The sequence below is a fragment of the Engystomops pustulosus genome, chromosome 4 (genome assembly GCF_040894005.1).
Source record: "Engystomops pustulosus chromosome 4, aEngPut4.maternal, whole genome shotgun sequence".
NCBI lineage: Eukaryota > Metazoa > Chordata > Amphibia > Anura > Leptodactylidae > Engystomops > Engystomops pustulosus.
Window position 1 is genome coordinate 180,245,473 of NC_092414.1, and position 21,305 is coordinate 180,266,777.

Sequence of the window (21,305 nt, forward strand, 5' to 3'; positions counted from 1 at the left end):
GACGGCCCCCTACTTAAGGTCACCTGACTTAGACACGACCCCTAGTTACAGAGGAAGCCCTCTGTCCACTGTGACCTCTGGTGAAGCTCTCTGGATGTTACTATAATCCCAGGCTGCAATAATCAGCTGTAAGGTGTCTGTAATGAAGCTTTATTGATAATCCTTTGTCCCATTACAGCAAAATATTTTGAAAATCCAATTGTCACTGGGGCAAAAAATTTTTGTCTGGAGCTAAAATATAAATATACAGTTCTGATTACATATAAAGTACAAGCCCAAGGAACCTATCTTTGTATGTAACAGGGGGACTGCCTGCACTCGATTTTAATATAGGCAATTTGAGTGGTAGCCCAGGTCCCAAACCTTCCAGGGGGCACACCAATTTCACGAGAAAAACCTTCACCCATGAAATCCTCATACTCCTGCTATCAATACACATGTATACAAGAGTGATTTCAGGACCTTTCGTGGTCCTCCAAAGGCCCTGAAGCTTGATTCTAGTACCATATGTTTGAAGTAATAGGCAGACTTATAGAGGATATAATATTGATACAGGGCCCCAGCCCCAACCCATTAATTCCCCACCAACCATCTTGGAGGGACCTGCATACATTATTTAATTTATAGAAGTTCACTAAACTGTACATTTTGTATCAAATGTAATTCACATTGAAATTAATGTGATAGACCTTCTATAAATTCAACAAAGTGGACAGGATCAAAATTTGGGGTTATTCAGATTAGAAAAAAAGACGGCTGAGGGGAGCCCTCATTACAATGTACAAATACCAGAACGGGCAGTACAAGGATCCCTCCAAAGATCTTTTTGTGACCAGGACAAGGGGGTATCCTCTACGCCTAGAGGAGAGGTGGTTCTACCATCACCATAGACAGGGGACATCCTCTACACTTAGAGGAGAGGTTGTTCTACCATCACCATAGACAGGAGACATCCCTACACCTAGAGGAGAGGAGGTTCTACCATCACCATAGACAGGAGACATCCTCTACACCTAGAGGAGAGGTGGTTCTACCATCACCATAGACAGGAGACTTCCTCTACACCTAGAGGAGAGGTGGTTGTACCATCGCCATAGACAGGGGACATACTCTACACCTAGAGGAGAAGCGGTTCTACCATCACCATAGACAGGGAGCATCCTCTACACCTAGAGGAGAGGCGGTTCTATCATCACCATAGACAGGGGGCATCCTCTACACCTAGAGGAGAAGCGGTTCTACCATCACCATAGACAGGAGACATCCTCTACACCTAGAGGAGAGGTGGTTCTATCAACACCATAGACAGGAGACATCCTCTACACCTAGAGGAGAGGCGGTTCTATCATCACCATAGACAGGGGGCATCCTCTACACCTAGAGGATAGGAGGTTCTACCATCGCCGTAGACAGGGGGCATCCTCTACACCTAGAGGAGAGGCGGTTCTATCATCACCATAGACAGGGGGCATCCTCTACACCTAGAGGATAGGAGGTTCTACCATTGCCATAGACAGGGGGCTTCCTCTACACCTAGAGGAGAGGAGGTTCTATCATCACCATAGACAGGGGCATCCTCTACACCTAGAGGATAGGAGGTTCTACCATCGCCGTAGACAGGGAACATCCACTACAACTAGAGGAGAGGAGGTTCTTCCATCACTATAGACAGGGGACATCCTCTACACTTAGAGGAGAGGTTGTTCTACCATCACCATAGACAGGAGACATCCCTACACCTAGAGGAGAGGAGGTTCTACCATCACCATAGACAGGAGACATCCTCTACACCTAGAGGAGAGGTGGTTCTACCATCACCATAGACAGGAGACATCCTCTACACCTAGAGGAGAGGTGGTTCTACCATCACCATAGACAGGAGACATCCTCTACACCTAGAGGAGAGGTGGTTCTACCATCACCATAGACAGGAGACATCCTCTACACCTAGAGGAGAGGCGGTTCTATCATCACCATAGACAGGGGGCATCCTCTACACCTAAAGGATAGGAGGTTCTACCATCGCCGTAGACAGGGGGCTTCCTCTACACCTAGAGGAGAGGAGGTTCTATCATCACCATAGACAGGAGACATCCTCTACACCTAGAGGATAGGAGGTTCTACCATCGCCGTAGACAGGGAACATCCACTACAACTAGAGGAGAGGAGGTTCTTCCATCACTATAGACAGGGGACATCCTCTACACCTAGAGGAGAGGAGGTTCTACCATCACCATAGACAGGGGACATCCTCTACACCTAGGGGAGAGGTGGTTCTACCATCACCATAGACAGGGGGCTTCCTCTACACCTAGAGGAGCGGAGGTTCTATCATCACCATAGACAGGAGACATCCTCTACACCTAGAGGAGAGGAGGTTCTATCATCACCATAGACAGGGGGCATCCTCTACACCTAGAGGAGAGGAGGTTCTATCATCACCATAGACAGGGGCATCCTCTACACCTAGAGGATAGGAGGTTCTACCATCACCATAGACAGGGAACATCCACTACAACTAGAGGGGGGAGGTTCTTCCATCACTATAGACAGGGGACATCCTCTACACCTAGAGGAGAGGAGGTTCTACCATCACCATAGACAGGGGACATCCTCTACACCTAGGGGAGAGGTGGTTCTACCATCACCATAGACAGGGGACATCCTCTACACCTAGAGGAGAGGTGGTTCTACCATCACCATAGACAGGAGACATCCTCTACACTTAGAGGAGAGGTTGTTCTTCCATCACCATAGACAGGAGACATCCTCTACACCTAGAGGAGAGGAGGTTCTACCATCACCATAGACAGGGGACATCCTCTACACCTAGGGGAGAGGTGGTTCTACCATCACCATAGACAGGGGGCTTCCTCTACACCTAGAGGAGCGGAGGTTCTATCATCACCATAGACAGGAGACATCCTCTACACCTAGAGGAGAGGAGGTTCTATCATCACCATAGACAGGGGGCATCCTCTACACCTAGAGGAGAGGAGGTTCTATCATCACCATAGACAGGGGCATCCTCTACACCTAGAGGATAGGAGGTTCTACCATCACCATAGACAGGGAACATCCACTACAACTAGAGGAGAGGAGGTTCTTCCATCACTATAGACAGGGGACATCCTCTACACCTAGAGGAGAGGAGGTTCTACCATCACCATAGACAGGGGACATCCTCTACACCTAGGGGAGAGGTGGTTCTACCATCACCATAGACAGGGGACATCCTCTAAACCTAGAGGAGAGGTGGTTCTACCATCACCATAGACAGGAGACATCCTCTACACTTAGAGGAGAGGTTGTTCTTCCATCACCATAGACAGGAGACATCCTCTACACCTAGAGGAGAGGAGGTTCTATCATCACCATAGACAGGAGACATCCTCTACACCTAGAGGAGAGGAGGTTCTATCATCACCATAGACAGGGGGCATCCTCTACACCTAGAGGAGAGGTGGTTCTATCATCACCATAGACAGGAGACATCCTCTACACCTAGAGGAGTGGCGGTTCTATCATCACCATAGACAGGGGGCATCCTCTACACCTAGAGGATAGGAGGTTCTACCATCGCCGTAGACAGGGGGCGTCCTCTACACCTAGAGGAGAGGAGGTTCTATCATCACCATAGACAGGAGACATCCTCTACACCTAGAGGATAGGAGGTTCTACCATCGCCGTAGACAGGGAACATCCACCTCAACTAGAGGAGAGGAGGTTCTTCCATCACTATAGACAGGGGACATCCTCTACACCTAGAGCAGAGGAGGTTCTACCATCACCATAGACAGGGGACATCCTCTACACCTAGGGGAGAGGTGGTTCTACCATCACCATAGACAGGGGGCTTCCTCTACACCTAGAGGAGCGGAGGTTCTATCATCACCATAGACAGGAGACATCCTCTACACCTAGAGAAGAGGAGGTTCTATCATCACCATAGACAGGGGGCATCCTCTACACCTAGAGGAGAGGAGGTTCTATCATCACCATAGACAGGGGCATCCTCTACACCTAGAGGATAGGAGGTTCTACCATCACCATAGACAGGGAACATCCACTACAACTAGAGGAGAGGAGGTTCTTCCATCACTATAGACAGGGGACATGCTCTACACCTAGAGGAGAGGAGGTTCTACCATCACCATAGACAGGGGACATCCTCTACACCTAGGGGAGAGGTGGTTCTACCATCACCATAGGGGACATCCTCTACACCTAGAGGAGAGGTGGTTCTACCATCACCATAGACAGGAGACATCCTCTACACCTAGAGGAGAGGAGGTTCTTCCATCACTATAGACAGGGGACATCCTCTACGCCTAGAGGAGAGGCGGCTCTACCATCACCATAGACAGGGGACATCCACTACAACTAGAGGAGAGGAGGTTCTTCCATCACCATAGACAGTGGACTTCCACTACACCTAGAGGAGAGGAGGTTCTCCCATCACCATAGACAGGGGACATCCTCTACACCTAGAGGAGAGGAGGTTCTACCATCACCATAGACAGGGGGCATCCTCTACACTTAGAGGAGAGGTGGTTCTACCATCACCATAGACAGGGGGCATCCTCTACACCTAGAGGAGAGGTGGTTCTACCATCACCATAGACAGGAGACATCCTCTACACCTAGAGGAGAGGAGGTTCTTCCATCACTATAGACAGGGGACATCCTCTACGCCTAGAGGAGAGGCGGCTCTACCATCACCATAGACAGGGGACATCCACTACAACTAGAGGAGAGGAGGTTCTTCCATCACCCTAGACAGTGGACTTCCACTACACCTAGAGGAGAGGCGATTCTACCATAACCATAGACAAAGGTTCTTTACTGTGAGAGAAGTGAGACTATGGAACTCTCTGCCGCAGGAGGTTGTTATGGCGGACTCTATGTACATGTTCAAGAGGGGCCTGGACGACTTACTGAAAAACAAAAATATCACGGATTAGAGAGAAAAAACATTTGTTTAATCCTTAACGGTTGGACTTGCATCTTTTTCCAACCTTATATACTATGGTATGATGATAGGGTTGTCCTTAATTGTATAATGCAATTGATTGATTATAATATGGGGGTCACCCTGTTAGAAGAACCAAGCCCCAAACTCAGTACAGACGGCCCCCTACTTAAGGTCACCTGACTTAGAGACGACCCCTGGGTTACAGAGGGAGCCCACTGTGACCTCTGGTGAAGCTCTCTGGTTACATTACTATAATCCCAGGCTGCAATAATAAGCTGTAAGGTGTCTGTAATGAAGCTTTATTGATAATCCTTGGTCCCATTACAGCAAAATATTTTGAAAATCCAATTGTCACTGGGGCAAAAATTTTTTGTCTGGAGCTAAAATATAAATATACAGTTCTGATTACATATAAAGTACAAGCCCAAGGAACCTATCTTTGTATGTAACAGGGGGACTGCCTGCACTCGATTTTAATACAGGCAATTTGGGCAGTAGCCCGGGTCCCAAACCTTCCAGGGGGCACACCTATTTAACGAGAAAAACTTCACCCATGAAATCCTCATATTGAGGTATTATGTAGAAGTGTATTAAGAATATATAAAAAAACATTTTTGTTAATCCAAATTTTAGCTGACAATGGAATGAATTGCCTCTCTATCACCATATGTCACAGATGCCATATGTGTTAAAAAATACAATAAATCCCCTCAGAAATGCACTAAAAGAGAGAGACTCCTACGTAATGATGGCTATTGTGGCCGCTTTTCTTTTTGTGCAGTCTCCTTTACAGGGACAAGACACATTCAGAAGAGATTTTCTTTGGAGTGAATTCTGTGGGTGTCTAAATCGATAATGACATCACCTCAGGAGTGACAATAAAGCGAGGTGTTATTAGCTTATAACAACTCCATCCTGCCCGCCGTGCCTGCTTTTATTGAATTATAAAGCCTAATGCACACAATAAAAGAGCCATCCTGTCCTGCAAGTGAGTGATTAGGTACAAACATTTCACCGCACTAAACAACAAATTTATTCTTGTCCAAGTTGTTTCCCCACGGGATTTAAAATAGACTTTTCCACCTCAGTTTGAGGCAGTTTTAGGATGAATTACTGCTATGTACAACTTCTGAGAATTATAGCGCTGTAACACAGAGCACACAAGGGGGGACATTTATCATAGGATTTGTTGCTGTACCATGTGGCTTTATTTATCATGTGTCAGCGCCAGAAATGATCTTCTTTTTCGACACAGGTGCCCCACAGTGGGGTACATTTACTAAGAACAGGGCAAACTGCAGTTTGCATGTGTAGTGTGCAGGGGGCACCAGATACAGGATTTCTGGAGCCCTTTCTTTATGAATCTGGGGCCCCCAGCAGTGCTCCGATACAGTACACCAACTATCGGACTTTACATGTTAAAACTGGTGCACGGTCCGACTGAGCCTCAGAACGCCCCTAATTTATGTTGCATGATAACTAGTGCAGCTGCGCCACAAAAGGGTTGCACGTGACACAAATGTGGTGCAGACGCTTCTTACATACCTGTGCAAGCAGTTTGCACCTAAAAGAATGTGCAAAGTCTTTCAGAAAACTGGTGCAAATTCCTTAGTAAATGAGCCTCAATAGGTTTTTTGACGCTAAATTTGGATACATATTATTAATCCTGACACTTTTCCTGATCTTCTAGTTTTTCCAACACTTTTTGGCGCAATTTAAATACTATGGAATCATTGGAAATTGTTGAGCACAGCTCTAGGTATCTTCAGAGTATAAGAGTGCATGAGATAGCTGAGGGCTGTGCTCAGCAATGTATGACAGCTCTTATAGTACTGAATGAAGTGGCAAGGTGCATGCTCAACCTTTTGCTTCATTCAATTAGAGAGAAGGACTCCTGTTGTCATAAACGCAGGGGCGTACCCACATTGGTAGCAGCCTATTCAGCTGCTATGGGGTCCAGTGTGTCAGGAGTCCCAGCAGAGTGCTGACAGAGGCTCCCCCTCTCTGCACATCACCACAAAAAGCTGAACAGAAGCTGTTCCCTTAGCTGTCCTGAGTAATAAGATGATACACAGTCTCCACATGGCATTTTAAGAAGCTCAGCCCCTGCTTCATAGAGTTGTTGAGGCACATGGGAGAGACCATGGTCCGATACTTTTGTTTGTGTGGCGCCCAAGGGAAAGGGGGCCCCATTCAGAAGCCTGCCCTCTCTTAGTTACGCCCCTGCATAAACGGTGGGGGGTCCATTCTCCCAATCAGATTGCAATCCCCTATACTAGGGAGATTGGATAACATTAACCACTTTAACATAACATGAGACACAGTAACTGGCTATGGCCACTGCACAGTGGATGGAGCTATCTGTTGATTGATAGTGTGGGGTATCAGACCCCCACAGATGTTATACTGGGATTTTTCAATATCTAAATCCAATTTATGAAGTATTGGTGCCATAATATTGGCTTTTTCCAAAACTCTCAACTTCTATTTTTGGGAGAAAAATTTTGGCACCACTTGTGAATTTTTGTGGCGCAATAATAGCACAGCTAAAACAGCTCACTGTCTAGGGAGTTCTAAACCTTTCAGTCCGTGCATCAATTCATTAATCCCTTGCACCACAAACTTATATCCCACTGAAAAATCTAGAATGCTTCTTTCTAGCCCACCCTGCGCCAAAAAATGATGAATGCCCCTCAAGCACTCTCAGCCGTGCACAGAAGCTCCCATGACTCGATCCACTTTGCAGATAGGAAGCCGGATATACTTTTGTATACTTTTAAAACTGCATGGAACTAAAAGAAGATTGGTCATTACTATTAAAAAGCCAATGGGAATCTGTCTTAAGGTCAAAATGTGAAATTCTGATGACAGGCTCCCTTTAAGATAATTTTTTACATTATGGCACCTCAATCAATATATCTTCTGTAGGTATGGTATATGGACATTGTTATGGACAATAAGATGCTCCTGACCCCCAGGAAGTTCTCAGTCAATTTAGCTGATGGCTGAGCTAGACCAGGCTTCTGGTAGGATACTACAGCAGTACATATAGTAGTGTGAAAGTAATACATTCATTGCATTTAGAAAGACAATCCTGGAATATAAAGCCAAATTCCACAGTCCTGCTGCCACTCATAAGGGTAGAGTTACACAAATCTCCAAGGACAATAGTTTTGATGGGTTGCCAACAGAATCCATGAAAACTCCTGCATTTCCCCTGATAGTATAGCCAGACTAACATAAAGATAGCTCATCCATCCACAGGATTAAGACTTCTTCACCCACAAGGCTGAACCTTCCTAATTCCAACACTTATTACATTTATTGGATTAACACATTAATTACATATGAAATTACTTCTCTGCCAAGTGGCATAAAGCTACAAATACGCCTATGCAGATTCTTTGCAAAATTGCTGTAAGAAGTAATTAATGTTGATTAATTTAGTGGCCGCGGACTGCCAGGAGGGAGCTTCTCATTTGTCCTTTTCTCTGCCTCTCCCCAGGTACTATGCAACTGTACATCCCCTGAAGAGAAGAATATCTGTTACCACATGTGTCTACGTCCTGGGAGGCATCTGGCTCCTGTCCTTCGCCTTGGTTGGACCTGCTATCGCTCATACTTATCATAAAGAGTTCCAGCAGCAAGGCTTTGCCATCTGTGAGGAGTTCTGGTTCGATAAAGAGACAGAGAGACTGGCCTACGCCTACAGCACCCTGATCATCACCTATATCCTCCCTTTGTCTGCAGTCTCATTGTCCTATATATGTATTACAGTAAAGCTGAAGAACAGAGTGGTCCCGGGCCACCCAACCCAAAGCCAAGCAGAGTACGATAGAGTCCGCAAGAGGAAGATATTCAGACTCATTGTGTTGGTGGTAACAGCCTTTGGAATATGTTGGCTTCCTATCCATGTTTTCAATATTATCCGGGACATTGACATCAATCTCATCAACAAGCATTATTTCCTTCTCATTCAGCTCTTCTGTCATTGGTTTGCCATGAGTTCCTCTTGCTGCAACCCTTTCCTCTATGCCTGGCTCCATGACCGATTCCGCAGTGAGCTGAAAAAGATGTTTACCTTTAAGCGTAAGATCATCCCAACCCACAACTGCGGGGCGGTGAGCGTGATGCTGTAGACATTAGCCAAGCTGTGATCATCTAACCAAGGAGAACCTATTGATCATTGCGGATTTTGTCTTTGTTGTTTTGGCGCAGTTGTGGTACAAATGCTGTTTTGCGACTTTCCATTGCGCCAAATGAACATAGGACAGTGCAACGTCACTTTAAAATAGACCCGGCTTGCGCCAAATTCATTATTTGTTTAACTATTTTTCACAAAACTGAACTAAATTCATGATATTTGCTTCAACTGTAGTGAACCGTCATTGTCATCACCATCAGAGACTCTTCAGAACACAGGAAAATAACATTGATAAAAAAAAAATTGCCTTCTAAGTGGTTATGTATTGGCTGCTTTTATTTTTATCAATTTTTATGATTCTGGACTTTAGTAACGTCTTAAGGGCTGATCATTCTTGTAAACACATTGCTGATGGGAAACATGTAAAAAGATGCTGTACAGCGAATTGTTATGATTGCGTGAACAGATCATTATTCATTAGACAGTCTTATCTCATCCGAAACATTCGGGTCATTGCTTTTCTAGCTGCATATCAGAACCAATTGTATTTCCATTTCTGGTCAATGAATGTACAAGTATAAATAACAATGTTTGTCTTGAATCAGATGAATCTGAAAAGGTTACAAAGGGAACAATAAAGTAAAATCATTGGTTGTAAAGTTTTTGAGTCAGAACAATATTTTTGTCACATATTTATACTGTTTAAAGGACATGTACCACCAGGATGAAAGACTGTAAACCGAGCACACTGAAATACTGGTGCGTGCCCCCTCTGGCAGGATCTGCTTATCACTAAGCTTCTTATGCCCATGTTTTTACAAAAAAATAAAGACTAAAAGTATGCAAATGAGGCTGAGGGACTCTAGGCTCCATGAGTTTTAATGGAACCCGGAGCCCCTTAGGCTCATTTGCATAGTTCTTATAGACTTTTTTTCTTAAAAGCAAGAGCTTATAAAAGATTAAATCCTGCCAGAGGGGCACACACCAGTATGTCAGTGTGCTTGGTTTACAATCTTCCTGGTGGTAGATGTCCTTTAACTCCATGAGGAAGATAAATCATAATTGTCTGAGGGATCACATAAAAGTGGAAACTTCCACAATATCACAAATCAGATATCACAAATGAAAAACTCTTGAAAAATTTATGAAGGATCTTGACCCTGGTGAATTGGTTCTGCATATATAAAACACATTGGGGGTCATTTACTAAGGGCCCGATTCGCGTTTTCCCGACGTGTTACCCGAATATTTCCGATTTGCGCCGATTGTACCTGAATTGCCCCAGGTTTTTGGCGCACGCGATCGGATTGTGGCGCATCGGCGCCAGCATGCGCGCGACGGAAATCGGGGGGCATGGCCGAACGAAAACCCGACGGATTCGGAAAAACCGCCGCATTTAAAAAAAAAATTGTGTCGGGAAAATTTAACTCACCTTCATCCTGGATAGGCCGGTGTATTTCGAGGCATTCCAGCGGACTTCAGCGCAGCAGCGCCACCTGGTGGATGTCGGAGGAACTGCTTTGATGAATCCCGGCCGGACCCGAATCCAGCGCAGAGAACGCGCCGCTGGATCGCGAACGGACCGGGTAAGTAAATCTGCCCCATTGGGCCACATTTATTAAACCGTTTGTGCTAGTTTTCTGTGTGACTTTGCACTGAAAAGAATGTACAGACTGCTTGTACAGGTATTTATAAAGTGTCTGCACCAGTTTTGTGTCGCGGCTGAGCTGTGTCTGACAAGACAGAAAAATGGAGCAGAGGTCCGCGCATGACTGTCTGCCCCATTAATCTCTATGGAGATGATGGATATTGCCGAGCGCTGCGCTCACCGATCTCCATCAGCTCCATAAAGAGTAATGGAGCAGAACGGTCATGTGAGGCCATCTGCTCCATTAGTGTGACGGAGCGACAAGGTACGTGGCACCCCATGGGACCCCTTGTTTTCGTGATCAGCCAGTTATAGGGCCTAACTTTTGTTTGTGGGAAAACCCCTTTAATTTTAAGTCTGTCATGAAAGAGACACCTACTACTACTACTCTCATCAGGTACACTATCCTATAGCAGACTGTATTTTGACTTCTGGGGTTTGTGGTCCTGTTACTATAAGTAAGAATGGCAGCTCCCCTCACACATCACACGGCCATGGCCGCCCTGCTCCCCTCACACGGCCATGGCCACTCTTTTCCCCTCACACATCACACGGCCATGGCCGCTCTGCTCCCCTCACACATCACACGGCCATGGCCGCTCCGCTCCCCTCACACAGCCATGGCCGCTCCGCTCCCCTCACACAGCCATGGCCGCTCCGCTCCCCTCACACATCACACGGCCATGGCCGCTCCGCTCCCCTCACACGGCCATGGCCGCTCCGCTCCCCTCACACGGCCATGGCCGCTCCGCTCCCCTCACACGGCCATGGCCGCTCCGCTCCCCTCACACGGCCATGGCCGCTCCGCTCCCCTCACACGGCCATGGCCGCTCTGCTCCCCTCACACATCACACGGCCATGGCCGCTCCGCTCCCCTCACACATCACACGGCCATGGCCGCTCCGCTCCCCTCACACGGCCATGGCCGCTCCGCTCCCCTCACACGGCCATGGCCGCTCCGCTCCCCTCACACGGCCATGGCCGCTCCGCTCCCCTCACACGGCCATGGCCGCTCCGCTCCCCTCACACGGCCATGGCCGCTCCGCTCCCCTCACACGGCCATGGCCGCTCCGCTCCCCTCACACGGCCATGGCCGCTCCGCTCCCCTCACACGGCCATGGCCGCTCCGCTCCCCTCACACGGCCATGGCCGCTCCGCTCCCCTCACACGGCCATGGCCGCTCCGCTCCCCTCACACGGCCATGGCCGCTCCGCTCCCCTCACACGGCCATGGCCGCTCCGCTCCCCTCACACGGCCATGGCCGCTCCGCTCCCCTCACACGGCCATGGCCGCTCCGCTCCCCTCACACGGCCATGGCCGCTCCGCTCCCCTCACACGGCCATGGCCGCTCCGCTCCCCTCACACGGCCATGGCCGCTCCGCTCCCCTCACACGGCCATGGCCGCTCCGCTCCCCTCACACGGCCATGGCCGCTCTGCTCCCCTCACACATCACACGGCCATGGCCGCTCCGCTCCCCTCACACAGCCATGGCCGCTCCGCTCCCCTCACACATCACGCGGCCATGGCCGCTCTTCTCCCCTCACACATCACGCGGCCATGGCCGCTCTGCTCCCCTCACACATCACACGGCCATGGCCGCTCCGCTCCCCTCACACATCACACAGCCATGGCCTCTCTGCTCCCCTCAAACAGCCATGGCCGTTCCGCTCCCCTCACACGGCCATGGCCGCTCCGCTCCGCTCACACATCACACGGCCATGGCCGCTCCGCTCCCCTCACACATCACACATCACACGGCCATGGCCGCTCTGCACATGGCCGATCACACATGGCTGCTTCCCTCACTGCCTCAGGCAGAACTCTCTAGAATTTCCTGAGGTAAAACTCCCTACATCCATGTCCACCCTCCCCTTGTCCAATCAGAAGCTTGATGTCAGGACAGGTGGTGTGAGGTGCATTATGGGGTGAGGCATTTAACCCTTGCTGGCACATGTTGCTGGTACACAATATATCACAGCAATACCATATAAATAAGTTGTGTAGTGTGACAAGAACACATCCCTGACATAATAAGAGCAGTACTGGGGTGTTACACCTGTACCAGCCATTTATACTGTTACATTCACACGGACGTTTATATGCAGCACATATGGAGCCTGTATTTTATACATCCCCATAGACTTTTAGGGCATACGGAACTGAAACACAGGAGAAAATAGGACATGCTCTATATTTTTATACTGCCAGTATACGGTAAGTCTAAGGTGTTAACAACGGCAATATAAATCGTTGGACGTATTGTTAATTGAAATGGTACCGTTAGCATACAGCCATTTTCATGCGGTCGTGTGAATGCAGTCTTAGGGTGAAGACACACATGGCGTTTTTGGGCCGTTTTTGGGCCGTTTTTACTAAGTGCGTTTTCAGATAGTTAAAAACGCATGCGTTAAAAAACGCATCTGTTTTTTAAAAACGCATGCGTTTTTGTCCGTTTTTCCGAAATTGCGCAATGAAAAACGGACAAAAACGCATGCGGTTTCAAAAAACGCATGCGTTTTTAAAAACCGGATGCGTTTTTTAACGCATGCGTTTTTAACGATCTGAAAACGCACTTAGTAAAAACGGACCAAAAACAGCCCAAAAACGCCATGTGTGTCTTCACCCTTAGGCTAAATTCACACTGCCGTGAGCCTGCCGCACCTTAGCACGGCGGGCACACGGCGGTGCGGGGAGAGGAGGTGAGCGCAGCTCACCCCCGCCCCTCTCCATAGCGCTCAATGGCCGCGGCGGCGTAATACGGGAAAAGATAGGACATGTCCTATCTTTTCCAGGGCTACGGAGCGGTACGGTGCCGCACGTGTGCTGCACCGTACCGCTCCCGTAGGGCGCCGCGAGCCCGTAGAAGTCCCCCATAATGTAGTCTTAGGGCGCATTCACACTGCGGTTGCCCGTCATAGTGTAGCACGGCGGGCACATGAAGGCGCCCCTCTCTATAGGGATGTATGGCGCATGGCAGCGTATGCCGAGAAAAGATAGGACATGTCCTATCTTTTCACGGCTATAAAACGGTACGGTGTCGCTGACCCATTGCCGGCCTACGGGGGACGTATATGCACCGTATATACTTCGCCGCATATATGTCCCCTGAACGGTTGTGTGAATTCAGCCTTAGGCTACATTCACACAGACGTATAGGGGACGTATATACGGCCGACGTGTATACTCAGTATATACGTACCCCACAGGCGGCAATGGGCACACGGCGGCGTACGTTCCGCTGTACTGTCCTATCCTTCCCTGGAATACGGTGCCTTGCGCCATATATCGCTCTCCCCCTCCTCCTCTCCTGGTCCTCTTCAGTCAGTGGCAGATTAAATGTCCCTTGAGCCCCCGGACTGTTTACACGACTAGAGCCCCCCCAGCGTCCAAACCTACATGTGCCCAAATGTTAGGACTTAAAGGGATGTTCCCATTTCTGGAAATTAATGTTATTGTTTGTATGATAAAAAGAAATTTAACCCGGGGAATGGTAATACTCCTTTAAGTGCTACTCTATAACCTCTATATACTCGAATTCCTCAACCTCGTACTGTTCATTAAAGGATTTTAATGATGAATGTAAATCTTGTTCTTATAACCCATGTATTAAGGAAAGCCAATCACAGATCACAGATGCCCCCTTTAATGAAATGTCTACAGCAGATGCCATCCTTTAATGAAATGTCCACCCCAGATGCCCCTTTAAATGAAATGTCTACCCCAGCTGCCCCCTTTTAATAAGATGTTCGCCACAGATGGCCCCCTTTAATGAAATCTCAGCCGCGGATGCCCCTTTTTAATGTAATGTCCACAGCAGGGCCTTCTTCAAATAAAATAATGTATACTCACCTTCCTGCTTCTTTTCCTTGGCCCCACGGCTCCGTCTTCTCCTCTTCCGGCCCAGGCACATACACCATGACTCTGCGGTATCGCGGCCATGTGAAGTCATTGTGAAGGGGCCAGCACGGTGCATACTCTATGATGTGTATGGTGTAATCACCCAAAAGATAAGAAGAAGAAGCCGCTGGACCAGGGAGAAGAAACCAGAAGGTGGCGGATGGCGGATCTTCACATAGGGCCCGGGTATAGGGCCTTTACTTCGGAGGGGCCCACACCTGCCCACGTCTATGCCCATACCGCCTTAATGAAGATCCACAATTGTTTCAGGTACTTAAAGCAAACAACCATGGCGTAGACACAACACTTCATATACTTGTGAAGCCTAAACTTAGCATCATGGCATCATTGCCAGAAGTCCTTAGAGCAAAGTTCTGTTAAAAATCACTAGCAAAGGCAGTATTAGGACTTCACATGACCATTAAGTCTTCATGACACCACCTATCAACAGAATCGGGAATATGGTGGAAATGTATCATATAATGGTGCCCGTGAGCCAACGTATGAGAAAAGTCATGCCCAGTTGCGGTGGATAGATTAAGAGGCATAGCCCTCTTGATGTATCCATCAGGCGATTACGCTGCCAAGTCTGACCTGGCATAGTTTTGCGTACAAACCTTTTTTGTACCCTATGCTTGCCCACACCACCCGCGTGGCATGAAAGTCTAGTGTAGTGTGCAAGAAAGTGTAATTATTTTGGTGCATCTACATCAGAAACTGTAAAAGCACTGCTAAATGCCCCCAAAGTGTCTAATTTTATGGTGTGTGACCACTGGGACCCCAGTGATCATAAGAACAGGGTACACAGTTCCCCAATGTGCCCCATGTGAATGGAGCACTGGTGCACATACCCAACCTGTGCTATATTCTAATCTATGGGATGTAGATTGGTACTTATGGGATTAGTATAGTAGTAGTAGTAGTATATTGGTCAGTATTTGTAAGCTAAACACCAAGATTGATTCCAAAATACAGGTGCAAGTCTTATCACAATACATTTCATTTCAAATACACAAGTTACCTTTGAAGGGATAGATTCCACTTTTTTCAAGTATTTTGCATAAAACAGCGCCTGGCAGGGAAGATGAAGAAAGAAAAACCATAAGTGGGCAATAATGTTTTCTGCTCTGCAATCTGGTTGGTAATTTTGTCTTTTTTTGTAGAGCTGAAGTCCCACTTTTGTCTCATTCAGTTACACAGTCTACATCACCTAATCCTGTGTGTTTATTACACATTTACTACAAAGCAAATCAAAAAACTCTACAAGCTGCCAAACATTATTGGCCACTCAGTGTAATTGAATATTGACTACTCGGGTTGAAATAAAAAACTCTACACAGGAAAATGCGATTGTATGTTAAAAAACTCACAGAAGCCATTTAGATGTGTACTAATAAGAAGTTCCTCAGGACCTCTTCTATTATAACTCTATATGCAAATAGATCGTGCAAATATAGAGTTATAAAATTTGGGGCTCATTTACTAAGGGTCCGAACGCCACACTTTCGTCGGGTTTCCCGAATATTTCCGATTTGGGCCGAATTGCCCCAGGATTTTGCCACATGGGATCGGATTGTGTCGCATCGGCGCCGGCTTTCACACGACAGAAATCGGGGGCGTGGTCGTCGGACAACCCAACGGATTTGGAAAAACTGCGGAATTTTAAAAAAGAATTGTGTCGCAAGAATTGTGTGGGAAGAAGAACTACGCAGGACCTTAGCGCAGCGGCTACACCTGCTGGATAGCGGGCGCACGACCTTAGTGAATCCCAGCAGACTCGAATCAACGTCAACGGATCGCGACTGGACCGGGTAAGTAAATGTGCCCCTTTATGTTAATTACCCTGGGGCGCTTAGGTTACGTCACCCTTAGGTAGCCTAGTATATTAATCTATGCATTCTCCTGCCTAATCTAATCTAGCGGTCCCGCCTGTCACCTATTTATTTATGCTAGTGCTAAAACTAAATTAAACATAAACTAAAATACAAAGCTCCCAAAGGCGTTGGGTGACATAGCCTGAGATCCACGGGGTAATTTGAATAACATTTATAACTCTATAATTCTATATGATCGCAGAAATCTAATTTTAAAAAAAATCATTAGTTACATCACTAATTAAACTCCATTCCAGCACATGTCCTCATGGTACATGGCATTAAATCATATCGAAAAAGTTTTACAGTCACATTAGAGGTCTCTCTCTAAAAAGATGATGTTGCCCTTGGGTAAAATGCAATAGATTGCTGTGTTGGCTCGCTGTGTAGAGAATGAACTGCTCCCAAACATGGAATGACTGATCAGAATACATGCAGCACAGTTCAGGAATGACATGGAGAATACATTACTACTACATGTCATTGAAAGAAGACATGCTGGGGGTTATGAAAGTGCTACTTGTGGAAAGGCATATCCTCTGTGGACAGAAGTATTGGAGCATTACACCTACAGGATCCTTTATGGCATTCTGTTCTATAGGCACTCATGTGTAATAATATTAATAATAATAATTCTTTATTTATATAGCGCTCACAGATTACGCAGAGCTGCACAAAAACATGCCCTGTCCCCATGGGGCTCACAATCTAAATAACCTACCAGTATGTGTTGTGATTAGAGATGAGCAAGCACTAAAATGCTCGGGTACTCGTTATTCGAGACGAACTTTTCCCGATGCTCGAGTGCTCGTCTCGAATAACGAGCCCCATTGAAGTCAATGGGAGACTCGAGCATTTTTCAAGGGGACCAAGGCTCTGCACAGGGAAGCTTGGCCAAACACCTGGGAACCTCAGAAAAGGATGGAAACACCACGGAAATGGACAGGAAACAGCAGGGGCAGCATGCATGGATGCCTCTGAGGCTGCCTAATCGCACCATTATGCCAAAATTATGGGCAACAGCATGGCCATGACAGAGTGACAGAATGAAGCTAGATAGCATCTAAAACATCCAATAATTGACCCTGACACTATAGGGGACGGCATGCAGAGGCAGCGGCAGCAGGCTAGAGAGTGTCATGGCGACATACCCTAAATGGACTCAGGCTTCAAACCAATGGGTGGCAGAGAGGAACCAAAGGAGGTGAGCAAGAAGCGCTCAAATAATATCGGTACATGATAAAAGTTTGCCAGTATATTTTGTGGATTACACAGCAGGGTGGCGACAAAGTTAACAACTTTGATGTGGAATCCATGAAAACAACCCAAATTTGTGCCTGACACACCTCGTTTGATAAGGGGACGATGTATGGAGGCAGCTATATGGACGACTTTTGGAGGTAGAAATGGAGACAACGTGTGGAGGCTGCTATGGAGACAATTTAATTTGGATAGTGCCTGTATGTGGCAGTCCAAAAAAGTTTTCAAACCAGAGGAGCAGGTAGGTGGCCCTCCAGAAAAATGAAATAGATTGAGTGCCTGTATGTGGCAGTCCAAAAAGGTTTTCAAACCAGAGGAGCAGGTAGGTGGCCCTCCAGAAAAATGGAATAGATTGAGTGCCTGTATGTGGCAGTCCAAAAAAGTTTTCAAACCAGAGGAGCAGGTAGGTGGCCCTCCAGAAAAATGAAATAGATTGAGTGCCTGTATGTGGCAGTCCAAAAAAGTTTTCAAACCAGAGGAGCAGGTAGGTGGCCCTCCAGAAAAATGGAATAGATTGAGTGCCTGTATGTGGCAGTCCAAAAAAGTTTTCAAACCAGAGGAGCAGGTAGGTGGCCCTCCAGAAAAATTGAATAGATTGAGTGCCTGTATGTGGCACTCCCAAAAATTGTTTAAAACAGAGGACCGGGTAGGTGGCCCTCCAGAAAAATTAAATGCATAAAGTACTATAGCTAGAGCCAGTGGGCCCTGTCAAAAAATAGCCAGTTTCCTCTGATTTAGTGTACAAAGAGGAGGAGAAGGAGGAAAATGAGGAGGAGGAGGAGTGCATAAATTATTCAGGTTGAGCTTCCTTCACCTGGTGGAGATTGGAAATTATGAGAAATCCAGGCTTTATTCATCTTAATAAGCGTCAGCCTGTCAGCGCTGTCAGTCAACAGGCGTGTACGCTTATCGGTGATGATGCCACCAGCTGCACTGAAAACCCGCTCGGACAAGACGCTAGCGGCAGGGCAGGCAAAAACCTCCAAGGCGTACAGCGCCAGTTCGTGCCACATGTCCAGCTTTGAAACCCAGTAGTTGTAGGGAGCTGTGTGATCATTTAGGACGATGGTATGGTCAGCTACGTACTCCCTCACCATCTTTCTGTAAAGATCAGCCCTACTCTGCCGAGACTGGGGACAGGTGACAGTGTCTTGCTGGGGTGACATAAAGCTGGCAAAAGCCTTGTAAAGCGTACCCTTGCCAGTGCTGGACAAGCTGCCTGCTCGCCTACTCTCCCTCGCTACTTGTCCCGCAGAACTACGCACTCTGCCGCTAGCGCTGTCAGAAGGGAAATACTGTTTCAGCTTGTGCACCAGGGCCTGCTGGTATTCATGCATTCTCACACTCCTTTCCTCTCCAGGGATGAGAGTGGAAAGATTTTGCTTGTACCGTGGGTCCAGGAGAGTGAATACCCAGTAATCGGTGCTGGAATAAATTCTTTGAACGCGAGGGTCACGGGATAGGCAGCCTAGCATGAAATCTGCCATATGCGCCAGAGTCCCAACGCGCAAGAATTCACTCCCCTCACTGGCCTGACTGTCCATTTCCTCCTCCTCCAACTCCTCCAACTCCTCTTCTTCTGCCCATACACGCTGAACAGTGAAGGACTGAACAATGGTCCCCTCTTCTGTCTCGCCAACATTCTCCTCCTCTTCCTCCTCATCCTCCTCCACCTCCTCCGATATGTGCTGAGAAACAGACCTAAGGGTGCTTTGGCTATCAACAAGGGAATCTTCTTCCCCCGTCTCTTGTGACGAGCGCAAAGCTTCCGACTTCATGCTGACCAGAGAGTTTTTCAACAGGCCAAGCAGCGGGATGGTGAGGCTGATGATGGCGGCATCACCACTGACCATCTGTGTTGACTCCTCAAAGTTACTCAGCACCTGACAGATATCAGACATCCACGTCCACTCCTCATTGTAGACTTGAGGAAGCTGACTGACCTGACTACCAGTTCTGGTGGAAGTTGACATCTGGCAGTCTACAATCGCTCTGCGCTGCTGGTAAACTCTGGATAACATGGTTAATGTTGAATTCCACCTCGTGGGCACGTCGCACAACAGTCGGTGAGCGGGCAGTTGGAGGCGGCGCTGCGCTGCCCTGAGAGTGGCAGCATCTGTGCTGGATTTCCTGAAATGCGCACAGATGCGGCGCACCTTCGTGAGCAAATCTGACAGATTGGGGTATGTCTTGAGGAAACGCTGAACTATCAGATTTAACACATGGGCCAGGCATGGCACATGTGTCAGTCTGCCGAGTTGCAGAGCCGCCACCAGGTTACGGCCGTTGTCACACACAACCATGCCTGGCTTCAGGTTCAGCGGTGCCAGCCACAGATCAGTCTGCGCCGTGATGCCCTGTAATAGTTCTTGGGCGGTGTGCCTTTTATCGCCTAGACTCAGCAGTTTGAGCACCGCCTACTGTCGCTTAGCGACGGCACTGCTGCTGTGCCTAGAGCTAGCGACTGATGGCGCCATGCCCACGGATGGTAGTTCGGAGGAGGAGGTGGAGGAGGGGTGGGAGGAGGAGGAGGCATAGTAGGCCTTTGAGACCTGGACCGAGGTAGGCCCCGCAATCCTCGGCGTCGGCAGTATATGACCAGCCCCAGGGTCAGACTCGGTCCCAGCCTCCACCAAGTTAACCCAATGTGCCGTCAGCGATATATAGTGGCCCTGCCCGGCAGCACTCGTCCACGTGTCCGTGGTCAGGTGGACCTTGTCAGAAACGGCGTTGGTCAGGGCACAGATGATGTTGTCTGACACGTGCTGGTGCAGGGCTGGGACGGCACATCGGGTAAAGTAGTGGCGGCTGGGGACCGAATACCGAGGGGCGGCCGCCGCCATGAGGTTGCGAAAGGCCTCGGTCTCTACTAGCCTATAGGGCAGCATCTCCAGGCTAAGCAATCTGGAGATGTGGACATTAAGGGCTTGGGCGTGCGGGTGGGTTGCACTATATTTTCTTTTCCGCTCCAGCGTCTGGGGTATGGAGAGCTGAACGCTGGTGGATGCTGTGGAGGATCGTGGAGGCAACGATGGGGTTTTTGTGCCAGGGTCCTGGGCAGGGGGCTGACTATCAGCTGACACAGGGGAAGGAGCAGTGGTGTGCACGGCCGGAGGTGAACGGGCTTGGTGCCACTGATTCGGGTGTTTAGCATTCATATGCCTGCGCATACTGGTGGTAGTTAAGCTAGTAGTGGTGGAACCCCTGCTGATCCTCGTTTGGCAAAGGTTGCACACCACAGTCCGTCGGTCATCCGGTGTTTCCTTAAAGAACCTCCAGACTTCTGAAAATCTAGCCCTCGCCGCGGGAGCCCTCGCCACGGGAGCTTCACTACATGACACATTTGGCGCTGATGCACCTGCTCTGGCCCTGCCTCTCCGTCTGGCCCCACCACTGCCTCTTCCAACCTGTTCTGCTATAGGACTCTCCTCCGTCTCAGAAGCACTGTGTTCACCCGGCCTCTCAACCCAGCTTGGGTCTGTCACCTCATCATCCTCCGATCCCTC

At 48.2% G+C, this 21,305-nt stretch overlaps 1 protein-coding gene across 1 annotated transcript in view; it reads left to right on the top strand.

Annotated features, from left to right (window-relative positions):
* PRLHR (prolactin releasing hormone receptor) overlaps positions 1-9,778 on the top strand; it is a 98,066-nt gene extending 88,288 nt beyond the window's left edge. Inside the window, exon 3 of the mRNA XM_072148801.1 lies at positions 8,481-9,778. Coding sequence (XP_072004902.1) covers positions 8,481-9,114 — 634 coding nt within the window. The 3' untranslated portion in view covers positions 9,115-9,778. The remainder of the gene's footprint in view (positions 1-8,480) is intronic.
* Positions 9,779-21,305: the final 11,527 nt, after the last annotated feature.